Source organism: Centroberyx gerrardi, chromosome 19, assembly GCF_048128805.1.
Source record: "Centroberyx gerrardi isolate f3 chromosome 19, fCenGer3.hap1.cur.20231027, whole genome shotgun sequence".
NCBI classification, from domain to species: Eukaryota; Metazoa; Chordata; class Actinopteri; order Beryciformes; family Berycidae; genus Centroberyx; species Centroberyx gerrardi.
Window position 1 is genome coordinate 16,067,811 of NC_136015.1, and position 26,424 is coordinate 16,094,234.

General features: G+C 42.1%; 1 protein-coding gene across 1 annotated transcript in view; it reads left to right on the plus strand.

Moving 5' to 3' along the window:
• The window catches only part of slc45a4a (solute carrier family 45 member 4a), a 29,791-nt gene extending 11,284 nt beyond the window's left edge, over positions 1–18,507 (plus strand). The window contains 13 exon segments of the mRNA XM_071911548.2: positions 7,049–7,237; positions 10,807–10,986; positions 11,577–11,767; positions 11,940–12,135; positions 12,243–12,707; positions 13,222–13,493; positions 13,970–14,131; positions 14,348–14,447; positions 14,823–14,903; positions 15,020–15,150; positions 15,737–15,805; positions 15,907–16,061; positions 16,209–18,507. Coding sequence (XP_071767649.2) covers positions 7,049–7,237; positions 10,807–10,986; positions 11,577–11,767; positions 11,940–12,135; positions 12,243–12,707; positions 13,222–13,493; positions 13,970–14,131; positions 14,348–14,447; positions 14,823–14,903; positions 15,020–15,150; positions 15,737–15,805; positions 15,907–16,061; positions 16,209–16,398 — 2,381 coding nt within the window. The 3' untranslated portion in view covers positions 16,399–18,507.
• Positions 18,508–26,424: the final 7,917 nt, after the last annotated feature.

Genomic DNA, 26,424 nt, shown 5'->3' on the forward strand with positions numbered 1-26,424 from the left:
GAGAGGGAGAGAGCGATAATGAGTTTTGTTTGTGGGACAGAAACACAACATCGTTATGGTCATGAGAGGTGAAGTAGGAAAGAGAGAGAGAGAGAGACAGAGAGACAGAGAGAGAGACAGATGGAGAAGTCAAGACACTTTCCTCATGATTCATGAGAACATTTTAGTGTTTAAAATTTCACTGCTGACTTTAAGAAACCAAGATGCAGCTTGAAGTTTGTTCAGCTAAAAATCCAAAAGCCACAAGCTGTTTGCTTGTCACTTGAGACAAGGCAGCAATAGCAGCTACATTATGCTGATGTCAGAGTGGCTTTTACCAAAGAACCAAACCAAACCAAACCAGACCAAACCAGACCATGTCTCAAGCAGGACAATTTTCAGCCCAAGTAGGGATTCCAGATCCCGTCCCCTTTCAGTCCAACGTGAAAATGAATAGAAGTGTAAAAGGATTGCTTTTAACTATGACCAGTGTTGATATTGACTTATTTTCAGTGGCATATTAAAATATGTAATAACTTCATCATATGTCGTTTCTACTCACATTATTTTACTCATTTTAAGAACCGAATGATTGACATACAGGATCCACAAATCCAAGTCTAAAAATCTAAAATATAATCTGAAAACCCTGAAATGTACCTATTTTATTTAAACTTTTAATTGAACTATTTTGCTTACCTGGCAATAGTGCGTAAATTGGCAATAGTGTTTGCATTATTCTGCTGTCAAGGCAGGAGCTGACTGTTGGCATCAGCTGAGTGTCCCAACAGCTGCATATTTTAATGAAGATATTAGCATTTTTAAACGTTAATATTTTTGTGTTTCCATGTTATTTCAGTGGCAAAATCACCCCTGCAACAGTAGAGTACCGAGGTCACATTCAGAAATAAAAGCCACAGCTTTAGAAATGTTTTGCAAGCTCAATCCAGCCAGCTAGAAACGAGTTCAAAACACACTGTACAAGTGCAAATAACAAACATAATCCATGTCAGGCTCTTTCTGAATACATGAAAGAGGATTGTGGTGAAACTTAACCGCTAAGGTGTCAAGATTCATAGTTAAAATTTTCATAACAATTGAACTTAAAGATATTACTCAATATACAATGGATATGATTTGTAGAATTTTTGTAGGATTTTTTTCAAGTGCGGAAAGTTTGATATTTGTATAGTGGAGTGACGTGTCTCACCTCTGACTATCCATCCATCCCTTTTCTATACCTATTCAGGGTTGGTGGGGGGGGGCTGGAGCCTATCCCAGCATGCATTGGGCTGACTGACATGCCTCTAGATGCCCACAGCGCTGTGGCGATAGCGCCATGGAAGAAAAACAGGAATTATCCTTTAGCTTTCTTGAATTCAACATCAAATTTCCCTCAAGTTTCCCTGACTCCTATTGAAGGGGTTTGGCAGCATAACAGATTTGAGTTATTGCATACAGTGTTTGAGATGTTGATAAGCTGCAGCTGTGTCTGATCCAAGAAGTTAAGATTCAGCGGTTAGAAACAACGCAAACCACAAGTTTTACTGTCGATACATCTCATCACAGTGGCGGAGAAACACACACACGAGCGTATACAGTAATCCAGTAGCAGTGGTGATGAATGGGCAGTCTGTGCTCTCACAGTCGCACATTGAAGTCCATTTTTAGCGTGTGTGTGTGTGTGTGTGTGTGGGTGTGTGTGTGGGTGTGGAGGAAATGTGCGTAGTAAAATGAGCGCTTTGATGATAGATGGGGCAGATTGTAATTTCTCCTTCCCACGATTAATCAACAATACTCACAGCAGTCTGACAGCCCCAACATTATCTCTCTCTCTCTCTCTCTCTCTCTCTCTCTCTCTCTCTCTCTCTCTCTCTCTCTCTCTCTCTCTCTCTCTCTCTCTCTCTCTCTCTCTCTTTTGCTTTCCTCCACATGTTTTACCTCTCTCGCCCTCCCCCAATCCTCTCTCACCTCCTCCTCCTCTCTCCCTGTCCTTCTCTCTCTCTCTCCCTCTCCCCTGTATTTCTTTGTATCCTCCTTTCTCTTTCTCACTCTGTTTTTGTTGTTTCTTCTTCTTTGATCTCTTTCTTTGTTAATCCTTTCTCACACTCTTTCCCTCTCCTTTTCCTCCCTCTCTGTCTCTTACTCCACACATTTCTTTTCTCTCTCTCTCTCTCTCTCTCTCTCTCTCTCTCTCTCTCTCTCTCTCTCTCCATCTCTCTGTCCACTCAGAGTAAATACTTCCTGCTTCTAAATTCTCTCAGTATTGTTCCTTGTGTGTGTGTGGGAACTGTTTTTTTTTATTTGGTAGGTGAGTGTGTGGGAACAGAGATGTGTTCTTTATTTGCTAGGTGTTTACTGTGTTTTTCTGTATTGTGTGTGTGTGTGTGTGTGGGAACTATTTACTAGAAGCTCTTTTCCTGTTTTGATGTTGACAAACCTTACAGACAGACAGATTCCTATCTGCTACTTTGTTTCCCTCTTTATGACTCTGTTTGAGTTTTAACTGTTTTTTTGCTTCTGCTTTTGTGTGTGTGTGTGTGTGTATGTGTGTGTAGGGAGGTGGCAGGGGGATTATACTGTATGTGTGTTTGTGTACTCAATTTCTTGTTTTTTTAGGTGTGTGTGCATACATAGGTGCAGTGTTTATGTTTGTGTGAATATGTGTGTGTGTGAGAGAGAGAGAGTGAGAGAGAGAGAGAGAGAGAGAAAGAACAAAGAAGGAAACGGAGAAAACGGGCGATCGAGGGTGAGAGAGAGAGAGAGAGAGAGAGACAGAGAGAAACAAAGCTTTCCTGGGATAAAGAACAAAACTGTTTTTAGTAAAGAACAAACCCCACAACAGGACGTGCTGTGTGAATGACACGGCCATATTAGGAGCCGGGAAGTGAAGGTGATGGAGTCTCCGTGGTGACGGGGTTCCCAAGACCTGGTCGCCGCGGCGACAGGGGCCCAGGGTGACAGACAGGTCGACAGTGGCACAGGACAGCCGTAACACCGGTGTTGTGCTAGTGCAGCGTTCCCATGTGATTCTGTGCTTTAGATAATAGGCTGCCTAAAGGGGAATGCCACTCAATTTAGGAGTACAGTCCCAATATAGTTCACAATCAGCATTTTATCACTGTTTGGTGAAAAGCTTATATCTCCAAAATGTCAGGAACTAAGAAAAACAGCCTTGACTATTGTGCATTTTTTGAGTTTATCCAGTGGGTTTTGAAAGGGCTTCATAATTTCTCAAATCATACAGGAGCATGTGATCCTTCAGCTGAATTTAAAGCATTCAAATCAGCAAGATTGGAGTTGGGAGGCTTTCACGTGACAACAGAGATTTGCAAACGCGAAACCAACTCCCTGCCAAACCTCAAAACCAGACAACGTGAGATGTCGACAACATTGGGAACCGGCTTCGCTGACTCATGCTAAATTTTCCTGAATTTCCCCAAACCAAATGAGCTGCTTATAGTTATGTAAGAAGAAGGGTGTAAGTCAGATGACCCTGTCTACCGCTCCAGGCAGCAGGTGAACGCTCCAGACCGGGTCACACCTCACATGTAATCGGTAACTGTAATGACTTTGAATGGCTTTTAATGGGGCTGTGCTGTAGGTGGGGACATGTTAGGCTGGCTAATTAGATATGACAGCACTCTGCTATTGACATTTGGCTCGTTCAAGAGGGCCATTTGAGAAATATGACAGTGACTTTTACATTTAGAATATGGAATATGAGCCTAATATTCTCTCAATCAAGCTCCTATCAAGTCTCTCTCGCTCTGTAGTTCCCTTTCCTGTCTCCTTCTCTTATATACACTGAATGTACGAAATATTAGGGTCATCTTCCTGATATTGAGTTGCCGCCCCCTTTCCAACCCATCTCAATTGTCTCAAAGCTTAAAAATGTGCTTCTCTTTATCTACTTTATCTCCTCCTTTAGATTTAATAAAGGAAATCAATCAGGTATAATGGCTTTTACCTGGTTTCACCTCATCAGTGTACTTCATGAAAAGAGTAAATGTCCCTAATATTTTGTATATTCAGTGTATTTTTTTCTCTACCTGTCTTTGTCTCTCTCTCCCTCTCCCCTGTATTTCTTTGTATCCTCCTTTCTCTTTCTCACTCTGTTTTTGTTTTTTCTTCTTCTTTGATCTCTTTCTTTGTTAATCCTTTCTCACACTCTTTCCCTCTCCTTTTCCTCCCTCTCTGTCTCTTACTCCACACATTTCTTTTCTCTCTCTCTCTCTCTCTCTCTCTCTCTCTCTCTCTCTCTCTCTCTCCCTCTGATATATATGGGAGGGATAGTGTGGCAGCCAAATGCCACATAATTCCTTTCTCTTCTCTTCAGTGAGCCGCATTAAGCGACAGTCTGATGGTGGGACGATATTCAAGTTCTGATTTGATTATCTTTGATTCAGCTGACTTCACTTAGCTAAAAGACTGTCTGCATCCTCAGGAATCCCTCTTCTTCCTCTCAGCAGCTTGGGGCGAAGCTGTAATACTGGAGTCCAAGTCCAAGTGGCACATAAATCTAACTTTACTGTGACAGTAATCATGAAAACGGTGTAAATTTGCATAGCGATGGCTAAAAAAAATAGTCAATGGTCACATATTATTCAGCATGATTTTGTTTTTAAATATAATATGACTTGCAAATAAATGTAGTTTAGTTAAAAGTTTAATTGAATTGAACATACTGGACTCTGATTGGCTGACAGCCGCTCCTCTAATTCAAATGAGGTAAACCTGCTGAGTCAGGCTGTCCAGTTCAAATGCTGCAAACCAAGAGGAGCCAATCAGGGCTGAGTCCAGCTGTGATGCATTGACTGGAGTTAGTCTGAAACTGCCTGGAAAAAAGGGTGAATTCTTGGAAAATACAACAATTTTATATTCAATCACTCCGACAAAATCAAATTTGAACAATTACCATCTTTGATTGCATGTGTGTATAAATAGAGGAAAATTAGAATTCCTATAATATGGGACCTTTAAAGGTCACTAAAAATAATGGCCGAGGAAATGCACTTGAATCCTCTCCTTGTTTCTCTTACAAGGTTTTTTTTTTTTTTCAGTGTCAGTTGGAACGGAACAAAACTGTTCAAATATCTCCCCAAGACTTGTTTGTTCTTTAATTTGTGATTTAAGGTAACATCAGAAGATCCTGTATGGTGGTTATTTAACATATGATGTAACTGTGTGTGTGTGTGTGTGTGTGCGTGTACATGTGTGTGTCTTTAGGGATAAGTATAGGTGTGAAGTGCATATGGTCCGTCTCTTGCTTTGATATCCAGTTTTATGAGGTACATACTGTACTGCAACAGAGTTAAGTAAGAATGAGTGTATTTGGCCATAGGGTTTGTGTGTGTGCGTGTGTGTGTGTGTGTGTGTGTGTGTGTGTGATGGGTAAACATGCTGCTGTTTGACATAATTAGAAGGTATTGAAAGCGTGTGTAGGTGTGTTTCTATCTGTCTTTCTGGGGAATGACGATATGTGTTTTGCATGCTGCTATATTCACCCTGTTGTGTAACGTGTGTGTGTGTGTGTGTGTGTGTGTGTGTAATCCCCACCTGGTTTCTGGTAGAGGAAAGACGGGGCACAAAATGATTTAAATACGAGATCAATAACAAGGACAGAGGTCTGGGTTCAATTCACCTCCAATTCACTTCAGTTTAGGAGGTGGATTTTCTTCAAAATTGAAAATACTGGGAAAGGTTTGGCATGAGAAGGAAAAGTTCCCTTCTCTTAGTCTGTTGTTGTCCTGCTTCCAGGTTCAGAAGTTGTAATAATTATGATGAGTTTTGAAGTACTGTCGCTCAGAAATGACAGCAAGATGGATGCTGAATATTACAATATTCCCGATAGCACAAATACTGTTTACAGTGTTTCTGTTGTTTTAACATCAACCTAATCTCACTGTGTGTTCACACCTTATCCAACTCAATCAATCAGTCATCACACACCCATTCATTTTCTCTGCATTTATCAATAAACAGGATTTGTTGCTGCAATCTTTTGTGCCGTAATCCGGGATGATTGTTCAATCGGAAGCTGTCACAGTTTGACAGAAGGTGTGGCTGCAGGTGAACTTAGGTGACAACACAAACGCAGTGTTGCTATTTGCCCCACCTGTGGCTGCAACACCACTGGCACTACACATCCAGCAATTAGCTTTAATCCGCCATTTTCTCCCTTGATGTTTTATTGTATTAACATCACAACAATAAGAAAATTGCGTGAGAAACATTCTCAGAAATAACTTCGATCACGGTGAACACTGTGTGTCCCAGTCAGTAAAATGCAGTGAATTATTTGCATTTTATTCAGTGAGTTATTTGCATTTTATTCAGTCATTACATGAATGTTTGTTAGAATATTTGTGTTAAAGGAGCTATACTTCATACTGTGTCATGTAAAGTTCCTTTACCTCACCATCTCCCCTGTTATCTTTCTTCAGATATTCACTTGATTACATATTTTGCACAAATCAAATGAATACCCTGATTCTTGTCTTAATCAAGCCAGGTGTCTATGAAAATGTTTTCAATTCAATTCCGACTAACCGGACAGAAGCTGTGATCCTCACTCTGACAATTTGGATGTTACTTGCGCCCCCTGGTGGTTGACAAAAGAACCTAGTTTGTTTGTTTCTTTTCAGCTGCAGTAATCCGTGGTTAAAGCAGGTCACTCATGGTCAAATTTGATCTCAGTCGAATTTTAACCATTTCTCTCGCTTTCACTTTCTTTCTCTTTTTGTGTCTCTCTCTCTCTTTCTCCCCATGTCAGAACAGCACTAAAATATATCCTGGTTCCTCACCTATAATGAGCTGTCTCTCCTCTCTTGAGCCATCTACCTCTCTGTCTAACCCATATCTGTCTCTCTCTCTCTCTACAGGTCTCCCAGTGCAGATCTACAGTTTTAACTAGTTACTCAGTCCTATCCTGGGCCTACATTATTCTCTCTTGATGTGTCGCTACCCGTCTTATCTCTGTGTCTAACCCATACCTGTCTTTCTCTCTGTCTGTCTGTCTGTCTGTCTGTCTGTCTGTCTGTCTCTCTGTCTGTCTGTCTGTCTGCAGGTCTCCCAGAGCAGTACTACAGTTTGACGTGGTTCCTCAGTCCGGTCCTGGGCCTCATGTTCACTCCTCTGATTGGCTCAGCCAGTGACCGCTGCACTCTGCGATGGGGCAGGAGAAGACCTTTCATCCTGGCCCTCTGTATAGGAACGTTAATGGGAGTGGCTCTGTTTCTGAACGGATCATTGATAGGTGAGTGTGTGTGTGTGTGTGTGTGTGTGAGTGTGTGTGAGAGGGAGAGATTTATCATTTAAACGTGGGTAAAGGAAGATTCCAAACTGCGATTTCTTATCTTTTTTTTTATTTCTTACTTTATGAATCATTACATGTTTAGAATATTTATTGCTGAGCTGCCGTGGGCAAGTTGCTCTTTCCTTTTCTCTCTGTTGTTGATGCTTGTTTCTGTTTTAGATGCTTATTTTAGGCTACTTGTTTATTGATCTTGATCAAACTCACAAGGAGGGCCAGCTGGTAGTTTTTATCTTCAAGACTGCTTTTCTGAATAAAAATGAGACATGACTTCTGGCTCCTAAAATTAGATCAAAGTGCGCGAGTTAGCTGCAGTTTGTCACAGTTGCTTTGATAAATCACAGTTGTGCGCACAGTTAAACATCCCAGCACAACTTGTAAAGCTTATCAGACAAAGCAAATACACATTCTGTACAGTCCCATGGTGCACTTGTGGCGATGACATATAGACCTGATTGGTTATCGGTTTGTTTGAATATAATTTCAGCTCTCTGGCTCACGGGCTGATCAGCTGCTTTTGCCTTGTGAGCCAAGCAGCCGAACGTTACTGTACTGTCTGGTAGTTTGCAACGGAACCGTTAATAAACACTTATAGCACATACACACACACACACACACACACACACTGCTTACACAGCACTTTATTATAAAATGCCTTACAATTCGAAAAAGATTTAACGACATATATTGCTATATACAATACATCAAACAAGAAGTAAGTTCTCCTATTGTTTGATGTCATAAAAACTAATTTGCATATGAAGAGGATTATGGGAGATCAAAATCACAGCCAAGGCATGTGAGATTTATAGTTAAAGTTACATTTTCACAATAATACAACTTCTATTTTGTTTTATTAGTTATATAGTGCTCAACAAAGAAGTGAGTTGATTTGCACTAAATTACTTTTTCCACACTATGACAAAGTTTCATAGTGCCTAGCTGCTTTTACCTTAAAAGCACCTCAGACTACCAAGAGTGGATACACCTCTAGTATTGACGGCCCAGAGGGAATTGAACCCCCAACCCCGACAGTGTTAGTGCCTTGCTCTACCCAGCATGCACTAGTCCCACAGAGGAAATAGAAGCACAGGACGTTTTCTTCCTGTGAGCAGTGGAGCATCACTTGCACAGAGATTGATGTTACCCAGGTCAAAACCCTCGGCTTATTACATCAGCAAAACGTCATTCCAAGGTCGTGTGCATCCAATCAAACATATTGATTAGCTGCCAATCATCCCACACAGATATTGATCTCTGGGTTATCTATATCAGCGCAGTTCCGGACGCAGTGTCGTCAACCATGTGTTGTCTGCACAGAGACGCAAACACACACACACACAAACACATGTATACACACTACATACACAGTGTCATTAATCATGTACACATACACACAAAGTCAAGAGTCAAGATAACCTTTATTATCCCTGAGAGGGAAATGGAATGGAAACAAAATGGACGATATTTTCTCCAAACAAGATGGGCATTGGACCAGACTAGGACCAAATTGGTGTGGAGATCACAGTGGGCTATAAGGTCTAAACACACCATAGAGTTATTTATGATAATTAAAGCAAATTTCCCATCTACAGCTTCCTCGTCATGTGTGTCATGACTGGAAAGACAGATAGAAGTGGTTTGAGAGAGTTATGTTAAAATGTGTCTCTAAATAGAACATAGTCAGATGAACTGTCAACTGAATCATCAGTAACAAGCATCAGCACTATGGGAGCTGCTTTCTGTCAGCAGATTCTATTCTATTCTATTCTATTCTATTCTATTCTGTTCTATTCTGTGCTGTTGCTCTGTCAGTATTATTGTGTCCATGCTGATGGTGGCTTTCTGGGAAAGCTTCTGTTAGGGAGGTGGCACTCAGGTCGTTTTAGGGCACCAGTGAGGGTGTGTGTGTGTGAGTGTGAGAGTGTATGTGTGTGTGTGTGTGTGTGTGTGTGAGAGAGAGAGAGACAGAGAGAGAGAGAGAGACAGAGAGAGAGACAGAGAGAGAGAGAGAGCCTTGCCAGCAGGGGGTGACATGGGAAAGGGGCAGTGACCTGTATCTGTGTGTGAGAGAGGAAAGAAAGAAAGAAAGAAGAGAGAAAGTGTGTGTGTATATGTTTTTGTGTGTGTATATATGAATGTGTGTGAACAACACAGGGCGACATGGGAAAGCTGTAGTAACCTGTGTGTGTGTGTGTGTGTGTGTGTGTGTGTGTGTGTGTGTGTGTGTGTGTGTGTGTTGACATGGGAACGCGGGAGCAGGCAGTTCACAGGGAAATGCTTCCTGTTTGCTCCCCGCTCTCCACCAATCACAATTCACTTCCTGTCTGTCTGCCGGGCTAGTGAGTAGCGTCGCCACTCCATTGTCCCGTACACACACACACACACACACACACACACACACACACACACAGGTGCTCCTACTATGGAAGTTTTTGTTTCACACAAATGAATGGAGTTCAGTTTGTAAAGTCATGCTGCGTCAGACCGCCTGTGCTATAACACACACACACACACACACACACACACACACGCACACACACACACTGAGCAGCTTAAGGGCTAGACTAGGTCACAAATGTAATGAGACACACACACAAGGTCACACACATCATGCAAAGCACTATGGGAAATGTGCAGTGACCTAGGTTCTCTGTGTGTGTGTGTGTGTGTGCTGCTGAAGTAACTCACTAATCAGATATTGATCAACATGTGCACGGCTCTGACCAGGGTTACATCAATATCCAAGTCCAGATGTTTGTATGTGTGTGTGTGCGTGTGTGTGTGTGTGTGTGTGAGAGAGTGAATGGGAGAGAGAGAGAGAGAATACTCAACTCCTACATTTTCTGTTATTTTGAATCTCTTACTGTATTTTGTATTCTAGAATACATTTCTATACTTAATATTTACATTAATCCATTCTTTATTTTACGGATATTGTTATTGTTACCATTATTCTAATTGTTTGCTTTGATTTTATTGGACATTTTTTTACCATGATTATGAATCTTATCATTATTGATTACTACGAAAGCTTTGGCAATATATACCGAATTATACTTAATGCCAATAAAGCTCTTTAAATTAAATTGAATTGAATTGAATTGAATTGAATTGAATTGAATTGAATTGAAAGAGAGAAGACAGGCATGACAAGTTTGCTTATGTCCTGCAGAAATTGAGAAAAAAAAAAGTTTATTTTCCCATTGGTGGCCATGTATTTTTGACATACATTAGAAACGGTTTTGGTTTGACTTGGTCCCAGGGTCAATTAAGAAACTAAACACAGACAATATGTTCCATGTTATTCCATCTAATTAACCTCCTCTTTTCTCTCCCACTCCCTCCTTCTTTCCTCTTTCTCCCTGCTTCATTCTGTCCCCATCTCTCTCTCTATTTTTTCCAGTTTAACTTTGATGTGCTCTCTGCTAGGTTTCTAATGCTGCTTGGATCTTAGCAATAAACAATACACAGATTTTAGAATAAAGATTCTCTGTGTCTGTCCCCGTCAGGTCTGGCGATGGGTGACGTGCAGGGCAGTCAGCCAATAGGAATAGTTCTTACTGTGCTGGGGGTGGTGGTGTTGGATTTCTGCGCCGACGCCACGGAGGGACCAATCAGAGCTTACCTACTAGACGTGGCCGACACGGAGGAACAAGACATGGCGCTCAACATCCACGCCGCCTCAGCAGGTAGATCTGACGTACACACACACACACACACACACACACACACACACACACACACACACACCTTCCAGACGTGGCTGGATTCACAGAAACATGAATCACTTGTTGTTTTGCTCGTTAATTCCATTCTATACCATTTTTAATTTAATTTAATTAATTTTACTCATGGGACTGGCCAGCTATCTCCTCCCAGAATTCATCAGTGATTTGTTGCTTTACTTATGTGGGCACTATGAAAGCACAAGCTAAAAGGCGTTCAGCCCACAAATTAGCGAGTCCAGTCTGAGAGTTTGATGTGTGCAACCTGGCTTCACACTGGCGTCTCTGAGGAAACCACCGCCAGTCCCATGAATGGCGGAATTCAGATGGTCATGTGGACAACGAATGATGAAAAGTGAAAATGAAAACGAATGAAAGCGATGCATGGGGCAGGATCCAGGCTAATGCATGCTGCACACCCATTTTGCATAAACAAACACACTAAGAGAGAAAGAGAGAGTGGACACACACCTTCCTCTCTTATTCTTCTCTCTCTCTTCTCCCATCTAACTTTAACTAACTAACTGTGTGTGTGTGTGTGTGTGTGTGTGTAGGTCTAGGCGGTGCGGTCGGCTATGCTCTAGGAGGTCTAGACTGGACACACACCTTCCTGGGAGCGGCCTTCAAGTCCCAGGAGCAGATCCTGTTCTTCTTCGCTGCCATCCTCTTCTCCGGCTCCGTGGTGATGCACCTCCTCAGCATAGAGGAGCAGCAGTACTCCCCCCAGCATGACCGGCTGGACCAGGTACTGTGTGTGTGTGTGTGTGTGTGTGTGTGTGTGTGTGTGTGTGTGTGTAGTTTAATAAATTTAGGATATGGGTTTTCCTCAACATGATGAGATTGGTCAAAAAACACATCAATTAAAGTTTTCCTCTCCTTTCCTCTCCTCTCCTCTCCCCTCTCCTTTCCTCGCCTAGGAGAGTCCAGATCCCGCCCACCCCCACCCTTCAGCCAATGGCAGGGCCGGGCTTCTGCACGGTGCCGCCCCCCAGCTGGAAATGATTGGAGAGGATGACATGATTGACAGCTACGACCTCTATGACCCCTACGGAGATGACCAATCAGAGCGTGGGGACATGGACATGGACTTCCTGGAGGTGGAGCTTGTGAGGAGTAAGTTCATGGACCCTCCCTCTCCAAGTTAAAGTAACGGTGTATCAGCGATGTCAGATGTAAAAACTAAACTAATCATCGCTCTGCTCCTGTCGCTCTCTCTCCAGGTAAAAGTGACAGTGTTCTAGCCATGGCAGACGCCACTCTCGACCACCTAGACCATGATGCATTGTTCCTGCGCCACATAGAGCCGTCCATCTTCGCCGACCGCCTTTCGCCCTATCACGGCTCGCCTCCTCCTACGACCGCTTCCTTCTTCTCCACCAATCGCAGCTCTCCCCCGCCGGCCAATCTCAGACGCAGCAGCAGCGCAGGCAGCCAGGATCTGCTGCGCCCCCAAAACAGCAACCACCAATCGCACGCTCCGGGTACCAGGATATCCCGCCTCTCTGCATTCTTACAGGAAATGGAGCATGATGACGGACAGGAGGCGTTGCTAAACAACCAGCTTAATGAGCAGCGGACGCCGAATGGTCGGCTGTTTGCCAATGTTGTTAATGCTAACCGGGTTAGCACTAGCGCTAATGGGCTGAGCACTAAAGGACAGGCTCACCGTGCTGGAATGATCAAAGGTAGGTGCTGATTATAATCGTTTTTTTGGTTACATCACTCAGTGCAATTGTAGATTTGCAGCAAATAAAAGAAATAATAATGAGAAGAGGAGGTCATTTCATCACTATTACCATTAAAATGTCCATTATTAGTATTTTAATTGCTATTATTATATATTATTATAAGTACTTTTGTATTCTTTCTATTATTAATTTTTTGTGATTAAGTTTTTGTTGAAATTTAAAGGAACATTACAGTGGTATTACAGCAATGCCATGAAACTATTTACCTAATGGCACAGAAACACCCCCCCACGCCCCTGTGATCTCCATTAAAAAGAAAGAAAAACAAAGAGAAATAATTAGAAATTGAAAGAAAACAATACTCTACATAGACATCACTTTTTTTTATCCTCCATATTTTTTTCCACCAAAGCTGCCATCAGTAGTGCCTCCACCTTTTCCCAATGACAGCACTCTGTATGTAGAAGAACGATTGTCCATCACTTTAACAATCCTCCGTCTCTTCTTCCAGCTGCGAGTACGGGAGCCTCCATGCGCCAGTCGCGCCGCCGCCACACCTTCTACCGCCAGCCGTCCTGCACCTTCTCCTACTACGGCCGGGTGGGGAGCCACCGCTACCGCTACCGCCGGGCCAACGCCGCCTTGCTCATCAAGCCCTCCCGCAGCATGAACGACCTGTACGAGGTGGAGGCCAGACACAGGAGGAGGAACAGACAGAGGAACAGGCACCGCAGCGGAAACACCAACTCTTCCAGCGGAGACACGGAGAGCGAAGAGGGGGAGGTGAGTGACACTAATCCTAGAAAAGACGTTTGTAGAGTGAAGGAGAAGGGGGAAGGGAAGATTGGGTGGGTGAAGAGAGGAATAGACCTCAACCCTGACCCTTATCCCACTAGTAGAGGAATAATGACGGATGGATGGATGGATCGATGAGAAGCAGGAGAGAGGAAGGGATGAGTGAGAAGTAAGAGAGGAAATGAGGGATGAACGGAGGGATGAATAATGGCCTCTTTTTTTTAGGCAGACACACAACACACAGCTATTGATAGGTCTTTATTGGAAGTTTTTTCGGTACAACACTAACAGCAACAAACAGGAATAGAAAAGAGACTACGACAAATGTTGTCACACTTATGACTTGATCTCTCTCCCTTTTTCTCTTCTCTCCCTCTCTCTCTGTCTACACCCCCTCCTCTCTCCTTGTCTTCTCTCTCTCTCTCTCTTTCTCTCTCCCTCCGTCTCTCTCCCCCTGTCTGCAGGTGGAGACCACGGTGCGGCTGCTGTGGCTGTCCATGCTGAAGATGCCTCCGGAGCTGCTGCGGCTGTGCGCCTGCCACCTGCTCACCTGGTTCTCCATCATCGCCGAGGCCGTCTTCTACACCGACTTCATGGGACAAGTCATCTACCATGGAGATCCCACTGTACGGGCAAAAACAGCTAGACACACACACACACACATATATACAGTATATACACTTGCATACAACACTTGCATACAAAACTAACTCTCTCTCTCTCTCTCTCTCTCTCTCTCTCTCTCTCTCTCTCTCTCTCTCTCTCTCTCTCTCTCTCTCTCTCTCTCTCTCTCTCTCTCTCTCTCTCTCTCTCTCTCTCTCTCTCTCTCTCCTCTCCCACAGGCTCCTGCTAACTCTACAGCGTTAGATAATTACCATAGAGGAGTTCAGATGGGATGTTGGGGACTGGTTATATACGCCATGACCGCTGCTGCATGCTCAGGTAACACACACACACACACACACACACACACACCCAAGTTCAATTAACTTTCAATTCATTCATTTCGCAAAGTAGATTTTCTTCAAAAGTCAATGATTGAAAAACAAAACAATTAAACAAGCATTGACTCTAGGCTCGACACACACACACACACGCACACATGCACACACACACACACATACACACACATATCGCCTCATTAACACGCCAATGCATCACATACATGAACGCTCACACCATACACACATGCATGAGCACGTGCACACACACCTACACAAAGTGTACTTGTTGCAAGAATAATACATCTTGACATGATGAACTCTAGATTGAACAATCAGCTGACTTTTATCTCTCCCTCTCCATCCCTTCATCCAGCTCTCCTTCAGAAGTATCTGGACAACTTTGACTTGAGCATCAAGGTCATCTACATCCTGGGAACTCTTGGATTCTCCATAGGTAGGAACCACCATAGGAATAGAATAGAATAGAATAGAATGTCAGGTTTGCTTTAAGGGAAGAGCAGTAACTCTGGTAGTTCTCTGGCTAAAGTTTTGTTTTTTTTCCCTCCATAGGAACCGCTGTCATGGCGATCTTCCCCAACGTGTACGTCGCCATGGTGATGATCAGCAGCATGGGCATCATCTCCATGAGTATCTCCTACTGTCCGTATGCTCTGCTAGGCCAATACCACGAAATGAAAGAGGTACACACACACACACACACACACACTGCACATACACTTTAAAGCAATATTCCACTTAGTTTTAACATGGGAGTTATTTGGCTAATGACCGCCATGAAAACCAGAATATAAACTAATCACCAATCGGATGCTACTGGGGCGAGTTTGTAGCGTTCAGATTTTTACCACAAAAATAGCCTGAAAACTTGTCAAATAGCCAAAATGCCAAATAGCATTTTTATTGATAGAAGAGAACATAGCGGAGGGGTACCATTTAGGAGAGATAGTTCCTGTTTGGGAGACAGGATCTACTTTTATTTTTAAATACTAATTTTAGTATAGAAGTCATTTTTCAGTTTTTTTTATGAAATGCTTTTAATGGACAATGTCCTAAAAATTAAGAGATACACACACACACAGACACACACACAAAAACGGATCATTAGGACTAGTAATTGTAAAAAATTGTAAAGTTTTTTTGTTTTGCAATGATGTTATGGAGGCCACTGTCACTCACACTTACTTCAGCTTCAGCTTTTACTGAAACCTAACATTTCTTTGTCTCTCTCTCTCTCTTTCCTTCTCTCTCTTTCTCTCCCTCCTCCAGTACATCCAGCACAGTCCTGGTAATTCCCGGAGAGGCTTTGGCATCGACTGTGCCATCTTATCCTGCCAGGTTGGCCTTCACACTTTTTTTGTTGATAAACTCTGTCTGTAGCTCTGTCTGTATTACATTGAGAAAACTGTGTTGTAATATAATGCGTTGTTGTTTTCCAGGTGTATATCAGTCAGATCTTGGTGGCCTCAGCTCTGGGTGCGGTGGTGGAGGCGGTGGGCAGCGTGCGCGTCATTCCCATCGTGGCCTCTGGGGGCTCCCTCCTCGGATTCCTCACCGCCTTCTTCCTGGTCATTTACCCCACGCCGCACCACGGGTGAGAAAACTACCGGGCTTACATCAGGCTCATGACATTTGCTGCATGTCACCCCTTCCTTTTAATCTTCAAAAACAGCTGAACTTCAAGTTGTGATATATAAACAGCAAAATTCAGTGTGGAAATGATTGTGATTGTGATTGACAGGGAGGGGGAGTCGGCCAAAGCGTCGGAGAAGCGGGCCTTGGCGGTGCCGGACAACACCAACAGCAGCGGCGGCGGCGCCATGGCTGTCACCGTGGTTGTAGAGAAACCCAGCTTCCTGAAACTCAACAAGAAGGGCAAGGCCACCACCACCACCACCTCCTCTCACGTGGAGAATGAGTCCACTCTGTGATTGGACGGCGGGATTCGACAGACAGGGAGTTACAGGTTACCGCCGAAACAAATGACGTCACCTTCAACATCGAGCTAAGGACGCCCCCCTCCTGCTGCCGCTTACTGTCAAGAGTAATGAATGCTGGGATTTAAAACAATTAAAAAAACAAAACAAAAAAAAAACACAGACAGAAGAGAGAGAGGAGCGTGGTTGGCCTTAGTCTGGTCTGGCACCTGCTCATCTTTTCTGGCTTTGACTCGTTTGCTCTGATCCAATGTGGTTCAGCCGCTTTATTTCTGGATCTGAAGCAAGGTCTTACATACATTCTGAGGTCATGTCATGATTTGTTGAAGTGCACAACTTATCATCCGGCATGGGACCAGCGTTGCACCGCACCAGCCTGCCCCGCTGGGTCCGACAAGGCGCTCTGGTCCCAGTGCCGTTCCCGCTGTCGCCGAAATAATTCCTTCCACATAGCCAGTCAAGGAAACTTGATTCACTTGTCAGGGTCGTCCAGAACTGAATGATTCGTAGATCGTGGTCTTACAGGACGATGTAGTTGTTGTTGTTGTGGAGAGAAACAGCCGTTTCTCTCTCTCAGGGCCTCTGGGAGGTGCTACTGAGCAGCCGCCTGGACAGGAAACTTCAGGGGACTCGCATACATACGCACACACACACACACACACACACACACACACACCTTCCTTCCACATTATCATCGGGGTCAACACGAACGAATGAAAACCTGAATACTGAACATTAGTCCTCGAAGCTGCAATCATGTGAAAATGCTGAAACTCGTTCTTCCTCGCTGACGGACCGGGCCGCTCGAGTCTTCGCTCATCGCCGGAGACGCTGAGTGACATGAGAGAGTGTGTGTGCTGACTGGGCGTCTCCTGCAGAGGCACCGCGCTCACCAAATGAAACCCAACACGCTCTGCTTTGCGGACTTTGACAGGACTCTGCGACTGTAGCTTTAAGACTTTGGAGACCTTTTTAAAGCCTGGTTCCTGGGGCGAAAAAAAAACAAACATTACTGGGCTTGAGTCCCCAAATGGTTTGTGGGCCGGTTTCTTTTCGCCCTTTCCTCCACATGGCAAGAGTGCTAATATGTTTAATTGAGCCTTTTTCCCCAAGGCAAAGACCACATTTACTCAGTTTGGGTCCTGCAGTAACAATATTATGAAGGTGTAGAGTACGGGTGTAAGCTCTCTTGTGTATTTAAAGTTAAAAAAAAAACCCAATATGGACACTGACCTCCATAAGAGTGAAATTCCAGTCAAGAGGATAGATGCAATACGTGCAGTATACAGGGCATTACTACCCCCAACAGTTCATTTACTGATATATTGAGAAACCAGAGTAATGTTTTAAAATCTTATGATGTTCATGTTTGTTTTGAATAATCAGACTAACCTACATGCTGCATGTTAGAGGAGCAGAGAAGAGAGACAAACCAAACAACAGAGGAGAGGAGAGAGGTGGAGTCAGCCTTTTGTTCCCTCTCCCTCCCTCTTTTTTTAATTTTAGTTTTTTTTGTTTTGTTTCTTTGAAAATGCCGTCAGCACAGTGTTTGCGTGTCACTAACTGCACATTAGCTGAGTTGCTGTTGTTGTTGAAGGAAGTGTTAAATAGACCCCCGGTGAGAAAAGCATCATTTGAAATCCTCTCGTGAGACTTTGGGGGCGTTCTGTTCGTTCTCCTCAGAGCGCCAGAAGGACGGGGCTTCCTGACACTCTTGGGGCTATTCCATTGGATCCAGTTTCTGTACCAATGTTCATCAGTCTGGAGTGAGTCACCAGAATATTAGAATGGATCCTGAAGATTTTGAAAGCCCAGGGTCAGTTTTGTTACATTAGGTTGTTACATTTTGAAGTTGAAAACAAAGATCCACAGAGGAAAACTAGAGGAGTACAAAATCTACGGGGTTTGCTTTGCACTCCTGGAGTTGCTTTGCTGGTTCCGCTGCACTGGGCCAACTTAATCAATCACAGAGAAGTAGATGAGAGGATTTCAGATGCTGCTGAGCTCTGCGGTGCGGCACGATACAAGACAGCTGAGTGGATGTCGGACAGAGTGCCTGCTTTAGGTCGAGGAGACGAGGAATGAAGAGAGGGGTGAAGGGAGAGAGGGGGCTGGAGACTTGCACAAGTCTTTGCGTTAACTGTCAAGACTGCAATTCCAACTTTGTCTCCAGAAAAACTACAAATTTACTACCAAGAAAAATTGCCCATAATCACAATTCTAAAATACCACAAGACCCCTTTCTTACCCCTGTCTCTCTTTCTTTAATCTTCCTCCCTGATTGGTTGGTTAAACCTAACAGCTTCAGTTAGTTTCATCAAGTTGTCCTTAGGATTTGCTTCTGATTGCACCATTTTGCATCCCCAATTGCAATTACAACAAATGCCTACCAGGAGAGACGCAAAATGGCTTTTGCAACATGGCTGCAGATGGGAGCTGTAACATCAGATGAGATTAAAGGACAGGCGGGGGAGTCGTGGTCGTTAAGGATGTGCTGACAGGTGGATACAGACTACGCCGCCGCCTGCAGGTCCAATATATGACTAAACCCACATAGGGGAATCCATGCAAGTTGTAAAAAATCTAATCTCTTTTCAGTACTATTGCTATTGAGTGTAAACCAATAAGATTAAACAATCTTAATCTTAATCTTTGGAATGTTTCCGTAGCAGACGATGCTGGGCATGTAAAACCAAACTTGAACTTTGAAAGGCAAACGAAAGCATCAAGATTTTATGTGTTGTTTGTTTTCTGACAAATCAGATCAGTCGTTGCAATAATGGCCTCTGTTAATCAGGCGGGGATCAGCAGGGGATTGTGGGTGGGATTGCGGGTGGTGTCTGTGTCTCTGAGAATGTTTGTCTGGACAAAGCCGGGTTTCTTTGGGTGGTGAAATCCTTTCTCAACTGCTCTTGGTGTTTGCATGGATTTGGGTCAATTCCCTTTGAGCTGACTCAGTTGAAACATACAAATTGGAGGGAATCAAAATGTAAATTTACTAATGGCAGAACCTTTTTATTTTTAACCATTTAATTTAACAGTATAATGGAAAAGTTTGTATTTTTGGGGTTTTAGAAGATAATTAACTTACTACATGGGTTGAATTTGTTCACTCGGTTGGTGGTTGGTCTTTTTAGAAACATTTGATCCCTTCCATTATTTCAGGTATATTCAGTCCGTCCCAGAGCAGAATAGAGAAAGGTATTTTGCATCCTGGGTTGACCCTGCTGTGGCCATGGCTCCAGTACAAGACAATGACAAAAAAAAAGGAAACACAGGTGCCATGACTATTGAAGAACAAGAGGTTTTGGAAGGCTTTTACGACGCCTAGGGCAATAAAAACTTGCTGCATAAATAATGGACATATACGTATGTACAACTTCAGTTTAAGTAAAAACATGAAAAATCACAAAATGTGGAGTTACGGGGTTTGCATGCGACAACACCGATATGCATGTGTGGAACACCAAAGTATGACTGTGTACAAATCACTCTAGCTCTTTCTTTATTGTCCTAGGTCAGGGATTTATTTTCTAATGCATGGCTGGATGTTCGTGTCTTTTGTTTGGACTTAATGTGTAAAAACAAACATGTACTCTTTAACCTGAAGCATTGAGCTGGCTCTGGGTTGGTACACTCTTAACAAGCACGTGACTTTTTTTTATTTTCCGAGTGCAGTTTGAGACGATACAGATCTTGTGTTACTTTTCAACACAATGCGAGGAGTTGCTATGAAACGTGTTTGAGAAGCAACAGGAGATGCGTGTCGTCCCTGACTGCGCTCCTTGTTAAAAGTGTAGCGGAGAAACGCCGGGCCGTGAATACTTGAAGTGCAACTTGAGTGTTTCTGTTCAAATGCAATGGGAAGTCTTTGATTTGGGGTTTCGTTCTTACCGTCCCGAGCCTTTTACCATTGACTCCGGAATGTTGAGATAGCTCGGCCTCTCGCTCGGCCTGCTGGGAGATTGAGTCCTTTCTTTCTATTTTTTTGATTCCATCAGGTGACTTAATGTTTAAGTCAATGAATGTAAAATGACTTCAGCCTGAATCGTTTTTCTTTTGATGTTCGACAAGCCAGGGGGTCTGACATTGCACAGAACTTGCACATACTGAGTAAAAAAAATATATATATATAGAACTGTCTTGCAAAAAGAAGAAAAAAAAAACTGTGGATATTTATTTTTTTGAGGTTTCTTGTCTAAAAATGGACACTTTCACTTTATTTCAAGAAGAATATATTAAAAACCTTAGAGTTCTATTTGCTGTTGTGGTTACAGGAGAGACGTTACAGAAGAGGGGGGAGAGGACTGGAATGTGTGTGAGCAGTGGTGTGTGTGTGTGTGTGTCTGTGTGTGTGTGTGTGTGTGTAAGTTCACAGGTGCTCACATGTAAAGCAAGTGGCGAGCGTGTGGTAAAATGTCACCTCAGTGTTTTTTGTTTTGTGTCGGTTCTGGTTCTCTGTTCTTTGCAATCAGCAGGTTTACACTTAATTCTGGAATCCACGGCTGCAATACCTGAGGTTCTTTACAAGGTTCTCCGTAACTTTTATTGTCTCTGTTCTCATGTTTTAATTCAACTAGAAATGTCTCCGCTGGTCTCTGTTCTTTTTACATTCATACAGAGCCACAGAGAAGAGTCTGGCCGTCGCACCTTTGTCTGTAGGCAGCCATGTTGGCTCCACCATCCGTGGCTCCCTGGCTGTTGCCAAGTAACTGATCTTTAGAATGTTGGTGATGTCATGGAGGACGCTGTTTTCTTATTTACTACCAGCAGCAACACGACGGCCAGACTCTCTCCATCTGCGGCTCTGCGTTTAGAAAACTGTGTTGACGACGGACGATGGAGAGAGTTGCCTATATACTTTTATCTTCACAGAGATTAATCAAGAAGAATACTTAAAGAATGGGAAAAGTATGCGCAGTGTACTATATAATATGCCTTGTCATTTGAAAAAAGATGTAAATATATATATTTCTCTTTTAGTTTCTCCTTTTTTTGCTGCTATAAAAAGCTGATTATTTTTGTTAGTAGTTTTGTTTTCTATATAAAGACTGTATATATCTATACGTTGTGTAAATATGCTTGAGCCTTCATATGTAGGACTCTGGATGAACACTGTATGGAGCGCACCTTTAAAATCTCTTCAGAAGCAAACTGACAATGCCTCCTTTGTTATTATTTGTTGAATATTTTTTAAAAAACAAAAGTTATATCTGCATTGGGTTGATGCTCTCTTTTTGACATTTAGGTAGATGATAGATGTTGCCAGAGGAATTGTGGATATTGCAGCAAAAAAAAATTTTCATAATATCTTGGAAGGATTTCTGTCTTCTGAAGGCAGCATTGTATAATAGATTTATTTGAAAGGGTGGGATGGGATTTAGATGTGACGTAAATACAGTATTAGAAGCATTAGAATTTAAGAAGGATAGACAGAAATGTTATTCACATGAAGTTACACTGTGGGAATATCAAACTACTTTTTAGCCGGTGGTGTTAAACACCTTAACTAAAAGGGGAAAAAAGAATGACCAAAAAGCACACAAGTACTTGTACCAAATGGAAGATTTTTTACAAAATTACTCTAGAAACAAAAGGTTAAGACTTTTAATACTACTCAAAAATGTAGCATTAAAAAAATCTACCCATCCAGTAACTAGTGTAGCTGTAATTACATGCCATTTTAACAGAAACTGAAGGATAGCAGGGCAGGGTTACAAATGTCTAGTGAAGAAAAATGAAACTACAATTTAGAAAGTCAGGTACCTTTAATTTCAGTCACTGAACACTTTTATTCCATTGATTTTACACATAGATCTGAACAGTCACAAAAGTGATGTATTTAATCAACAGGGCATGTGTATAAGAATCAGATCAGCATATATGTATAGCAAAAACTTATAAAACAATAAACAAGAAGTTTTGCTTCTCACCAGTGTTTTGCAAGATTTAGCAAAGGGGCAAAAATAGGTTACAAGGCCAAATTTCAAGGTATAATAAAATTTTTGCCGAAATGGTATGAATGATTACACTATAAATTTCACAAGGATTTCTACCTTGTGAAATGAAAAAACTATGAATTAGAATAATATGCACATATAACATCAACCAAGGATAAAAAACAAAAGCAACAACAATGACCTGCAGGGGTTCAGGTTAATAAAATGTTATATGCTGTTGTCAGGCAGGATTGCATGCAGCTGCTGGTCAAGTAACCTGCTGGCCTGCAGCTTCAGCACTGCTTCAACTTTTTTCTCAACAAAACATCTTTACTCAGCGTCTACCAAGTGGCAAAGTGCTTACCCATGATGCCGTGTGGTCAAGCAGAAGGGAGAGGAGAGGAAGATTGGAAAATTTTGTCTGCTGTCCATGCAGAATCAGATTTCTCTTTCTCTCTCACACACACACATTCTGGGTCAAAGTCCCTCTCTCTTTCCAAACAGAGAAACCAGAGAAGGAACCTGAAACTGCTCTGTGTGTATGTGTGTGTGTGTGTCTGTGTCTCTCTGTGTATGTGTGTGTGTGTGTCTGTGTCTCTCTGTGTATGTGTGTGTGTGTGTCTGTCTGTGTCTCTGTGTGTGTGTGTGTGTGTGTTGGGGATTCTGACCCAGACTCATCATGTGACACCAGGACCAGCTGATGTCAAGGTAGGCAATTTGTGTGTGTGTGTGTGTGTTTGTGGGTAGAAGAGGGAAGCAATATGAAGTAATAATGTTAATAACTTTCACGTGTGTGTGAGAGAGAAGAGAGAGAGAGAAAGATTGTGTGTGTGTGTGTGTGTGTGTGTGTGTGTGTGTGTGTGTGTGCAGTATATGGAGAAGTATAAACTTGCCAAGTCAGTCAGTGAACTGTAATGAACTGTTAAAGGGGAACACCACTTAATGATTCTATTTAATGACACACATACATCATTCCTGCAGTTCAGTTAGCATTTGTGATCAGCGCTCTCCCAATTTAATAGTCAATAATAAATCAATTCATATTGAGTACAAGCCTGTTCCAAACAGTTTTCCCACGTATTCATTCATACTTTAACTTTTTTGTACTACAGCTTATTGAAGTGCATGTAATAGCTTGGATAAAATTTTGAGAGAAATGGTTTGGTTGGAAAAGAAGAAGAAATCTTCTTCAAGTCTTGTATTTCATTTTGGGGGAAAAAAATCAATGTTTAAAGTTCATCATTCAATATATAAAATATATATTAAGAGAGGTCTGCAGAAATTTTGTGAGAGCATGTTTTTTAAATTCATGCATATATCGTCATTTCCTTACACACACACACACACACACACACACACACACACACACACACATCACAATGTTTAAATAATGAGCCATCGTCAACTGTACTGCTGTGCTTTGTGCACAGGTGTTATCTATTTCATATCCAACACTACATGCATAGATTTTAAAATGAGTTGCAATTGTGAAAACATCAATATTCATCACTGTTAAGGCAGTAGAGCAGACAGACAGACAGGGAGGCAGTTTTCCAGACACACATGAACTCTGATGTAGAACCACCAGGTTACACAAGATATTACTGACAAAACATTTCTACATTTCCCCTCTGGTTGTTATTTCTTTACCTAGCACCTCTCTATCACACATGATCATCCTCAAGACACATGAATATTTGTTACATCTGTTGCCCGACTGACCTGTCACCTTCTAACCATTAGTTGCTTTTAATTTTAATGATCTAGGAAGTAAAACTCATTGTCAAGTCACTCTGTCTTTAAAATTCAAAATCAAAGCTTCTAGATATGAACATTGTTCTTTATCACAGAGCACAGACTGTTTTCAACTGTTTTACTGCTGCAGTTGATTGTGTGTCAGTATACAGTAGTTTTAAAGTGTGTTTACTTTGCCTCATTTTTGACCATATAATCTGTTTATAATCCTGATCCAGAAGACACATGATGCTGGTGTGGTGAGTCACTGCCCTCTGGTGGAGCTGAGCTTCAGACAGACAGGACTCCTACAGCCTCAGAAGATCTGATTTTAAACTGTTGGGCTCATGCAGTCTGATTTCTCACTGTTTAGACGGGCAGGAGGAGATCTGTGCCAGAGACAGGAAATCTGGTCTTCAGCTGTGTATGAATACAGTCATGCAGAATGTAGCTGATGCCATTATCCAGAGTGACTTACAGTGACTGGAACAGTAGAAAAGATCAGTGTCTGTGAATCCCATAATGACAGATAGTGGCTAACAAATAGAAGTGAGAGAAGAGAGGGAAGTGTTTCTCTCTTTTAGTCTTTTAAGTCTCTTCGGCAGCAACAGCAACATCATTCATTCATTCAAAACTTCAACATCACTACTACTACTACTAAGAATAAACTTTATTTAAAAAGCAGGTTTGGGAGACAATGTTACAAAACACTTTACATTAATGAAACATCAATCAGTAAAAATCAGAAAAAGGTGAAACAGAAACTCAAGGAAAAAACCAAAACATTGGTCTGAATGAGAAATGCAAACAATGCAAACAAGCAATTTTGAGGCTGGAAGACAAAATGCAGAAACCTTTTACCCCATAATGTGACAAGTAAGTGCTTGGTGAAAAAAAGTAAAATTCAAAATGTCAGTGTATCCATATCCCCATTTATAGTCATTTTGTTTTGTTTTTTTAATCAAACAACTGTAAGGACTTGGCACTGCTTTCCTAGGCTAAGTGAATAGAAAAATAAACATACAGTAGTGCATATGCCTCCATTAATTCACTTTGGAAAGGAAAAACGAGCGACCTACACCAACCATTGCATGTGTCTCACAAAAACCTCACCTGACATTGTCAAGTGTTTCATGACCCAATAGTAAAATGCCAAAAAACATTCCATCAATAGGAAAATCAAGCAGTTGTTTTGTTTTTATCATTTCCTGAAAAGTTGTCTCTCTGGAGATGTGAGGTTTCTACAGGACACTGACGACACGCTTCCATTTAGACACTTGGAAAAGTGATAAACAAAGACATTATAAGTGGCCTTCAATAAGTAGCTGAAAGAGTAACTGTTACAAGTGTTTATACTTCTAGGGATGGGCTTGCCTCTAGCTTATTTAGTATGTTGACTCAAGAACACGTTCTGTGTCTCTCCATCTGTTGGAGAAATGTTGTGCTGCCTCTCTCTGTCTGTCTGTCTCTCTCTTTATGTCTCTCTCTCTGTCTAATGTTGACGTCATCGGCTCTGAATGTCTCTAACTTCCACACTGGCTTTATGTAGCAGTAATGGCTCTGATCAAAACTAGTGATAAGAACAATTAGACAGTATATAGTACAATATTTCTATTAAAAATGTCATAACTGGGCTTCCATACAATATTGTTGTAACTCTATGTCTTGAAGTGCATTTGATACGGCAATGTATTGCAATTCAGTTGCATTTTGTCTTTCAATAAACAACAGTAAATATCCCATTAGGAGATGAAATGTCAAAATCTGTTTTACTTCAGAGAGAGAAAAGTCATAAATCAATTGCTAGATGAAATTCAAGATCTTTCAGACTTTCAAGCCACTGTCTCAAGCTCATTTTATTCTATTTCCAAGGGCATTTCATGATGGATGTGGATCTCTCAAACAGTTCAGAGATAAAGGTTCACCAGTTTCACAGCAAGTCCAGTCTCAGTCTTAGTTTCTCCAAAGTCTCAGACAAGTGGGAAGGAAGGATGAAGGTATGGAGGGAAAGAGGGATGAGGATGGATGGAGGGAGGAAGGCAGCTGCTGCGATGATGCCTGTCCCTCAATGGTTTGTTTTGTTCAACTTGAGGAGAAAGTGTGTGGTGTTTTCATTTATTGCTCTGCTTTTTCACATATTTCTCTTACAATTCTCTCTATTTCTGTCTCTTTTTCTGTTCCTTGGTGTCCCTGTTGTTTTCTTTGTCAGCCTCTCTCTCTTTCCCTGTGTCTGTATTTGTCTACCTGTGACTCTTGGTGAGTCTGTCTGTCTGTCTGTCTGTCTGTCTCTCTCTCTCTCTTTCTCTCTGGACCGGTCCATCTCCTCCAGGTTAGAGGGGTCAGCGGT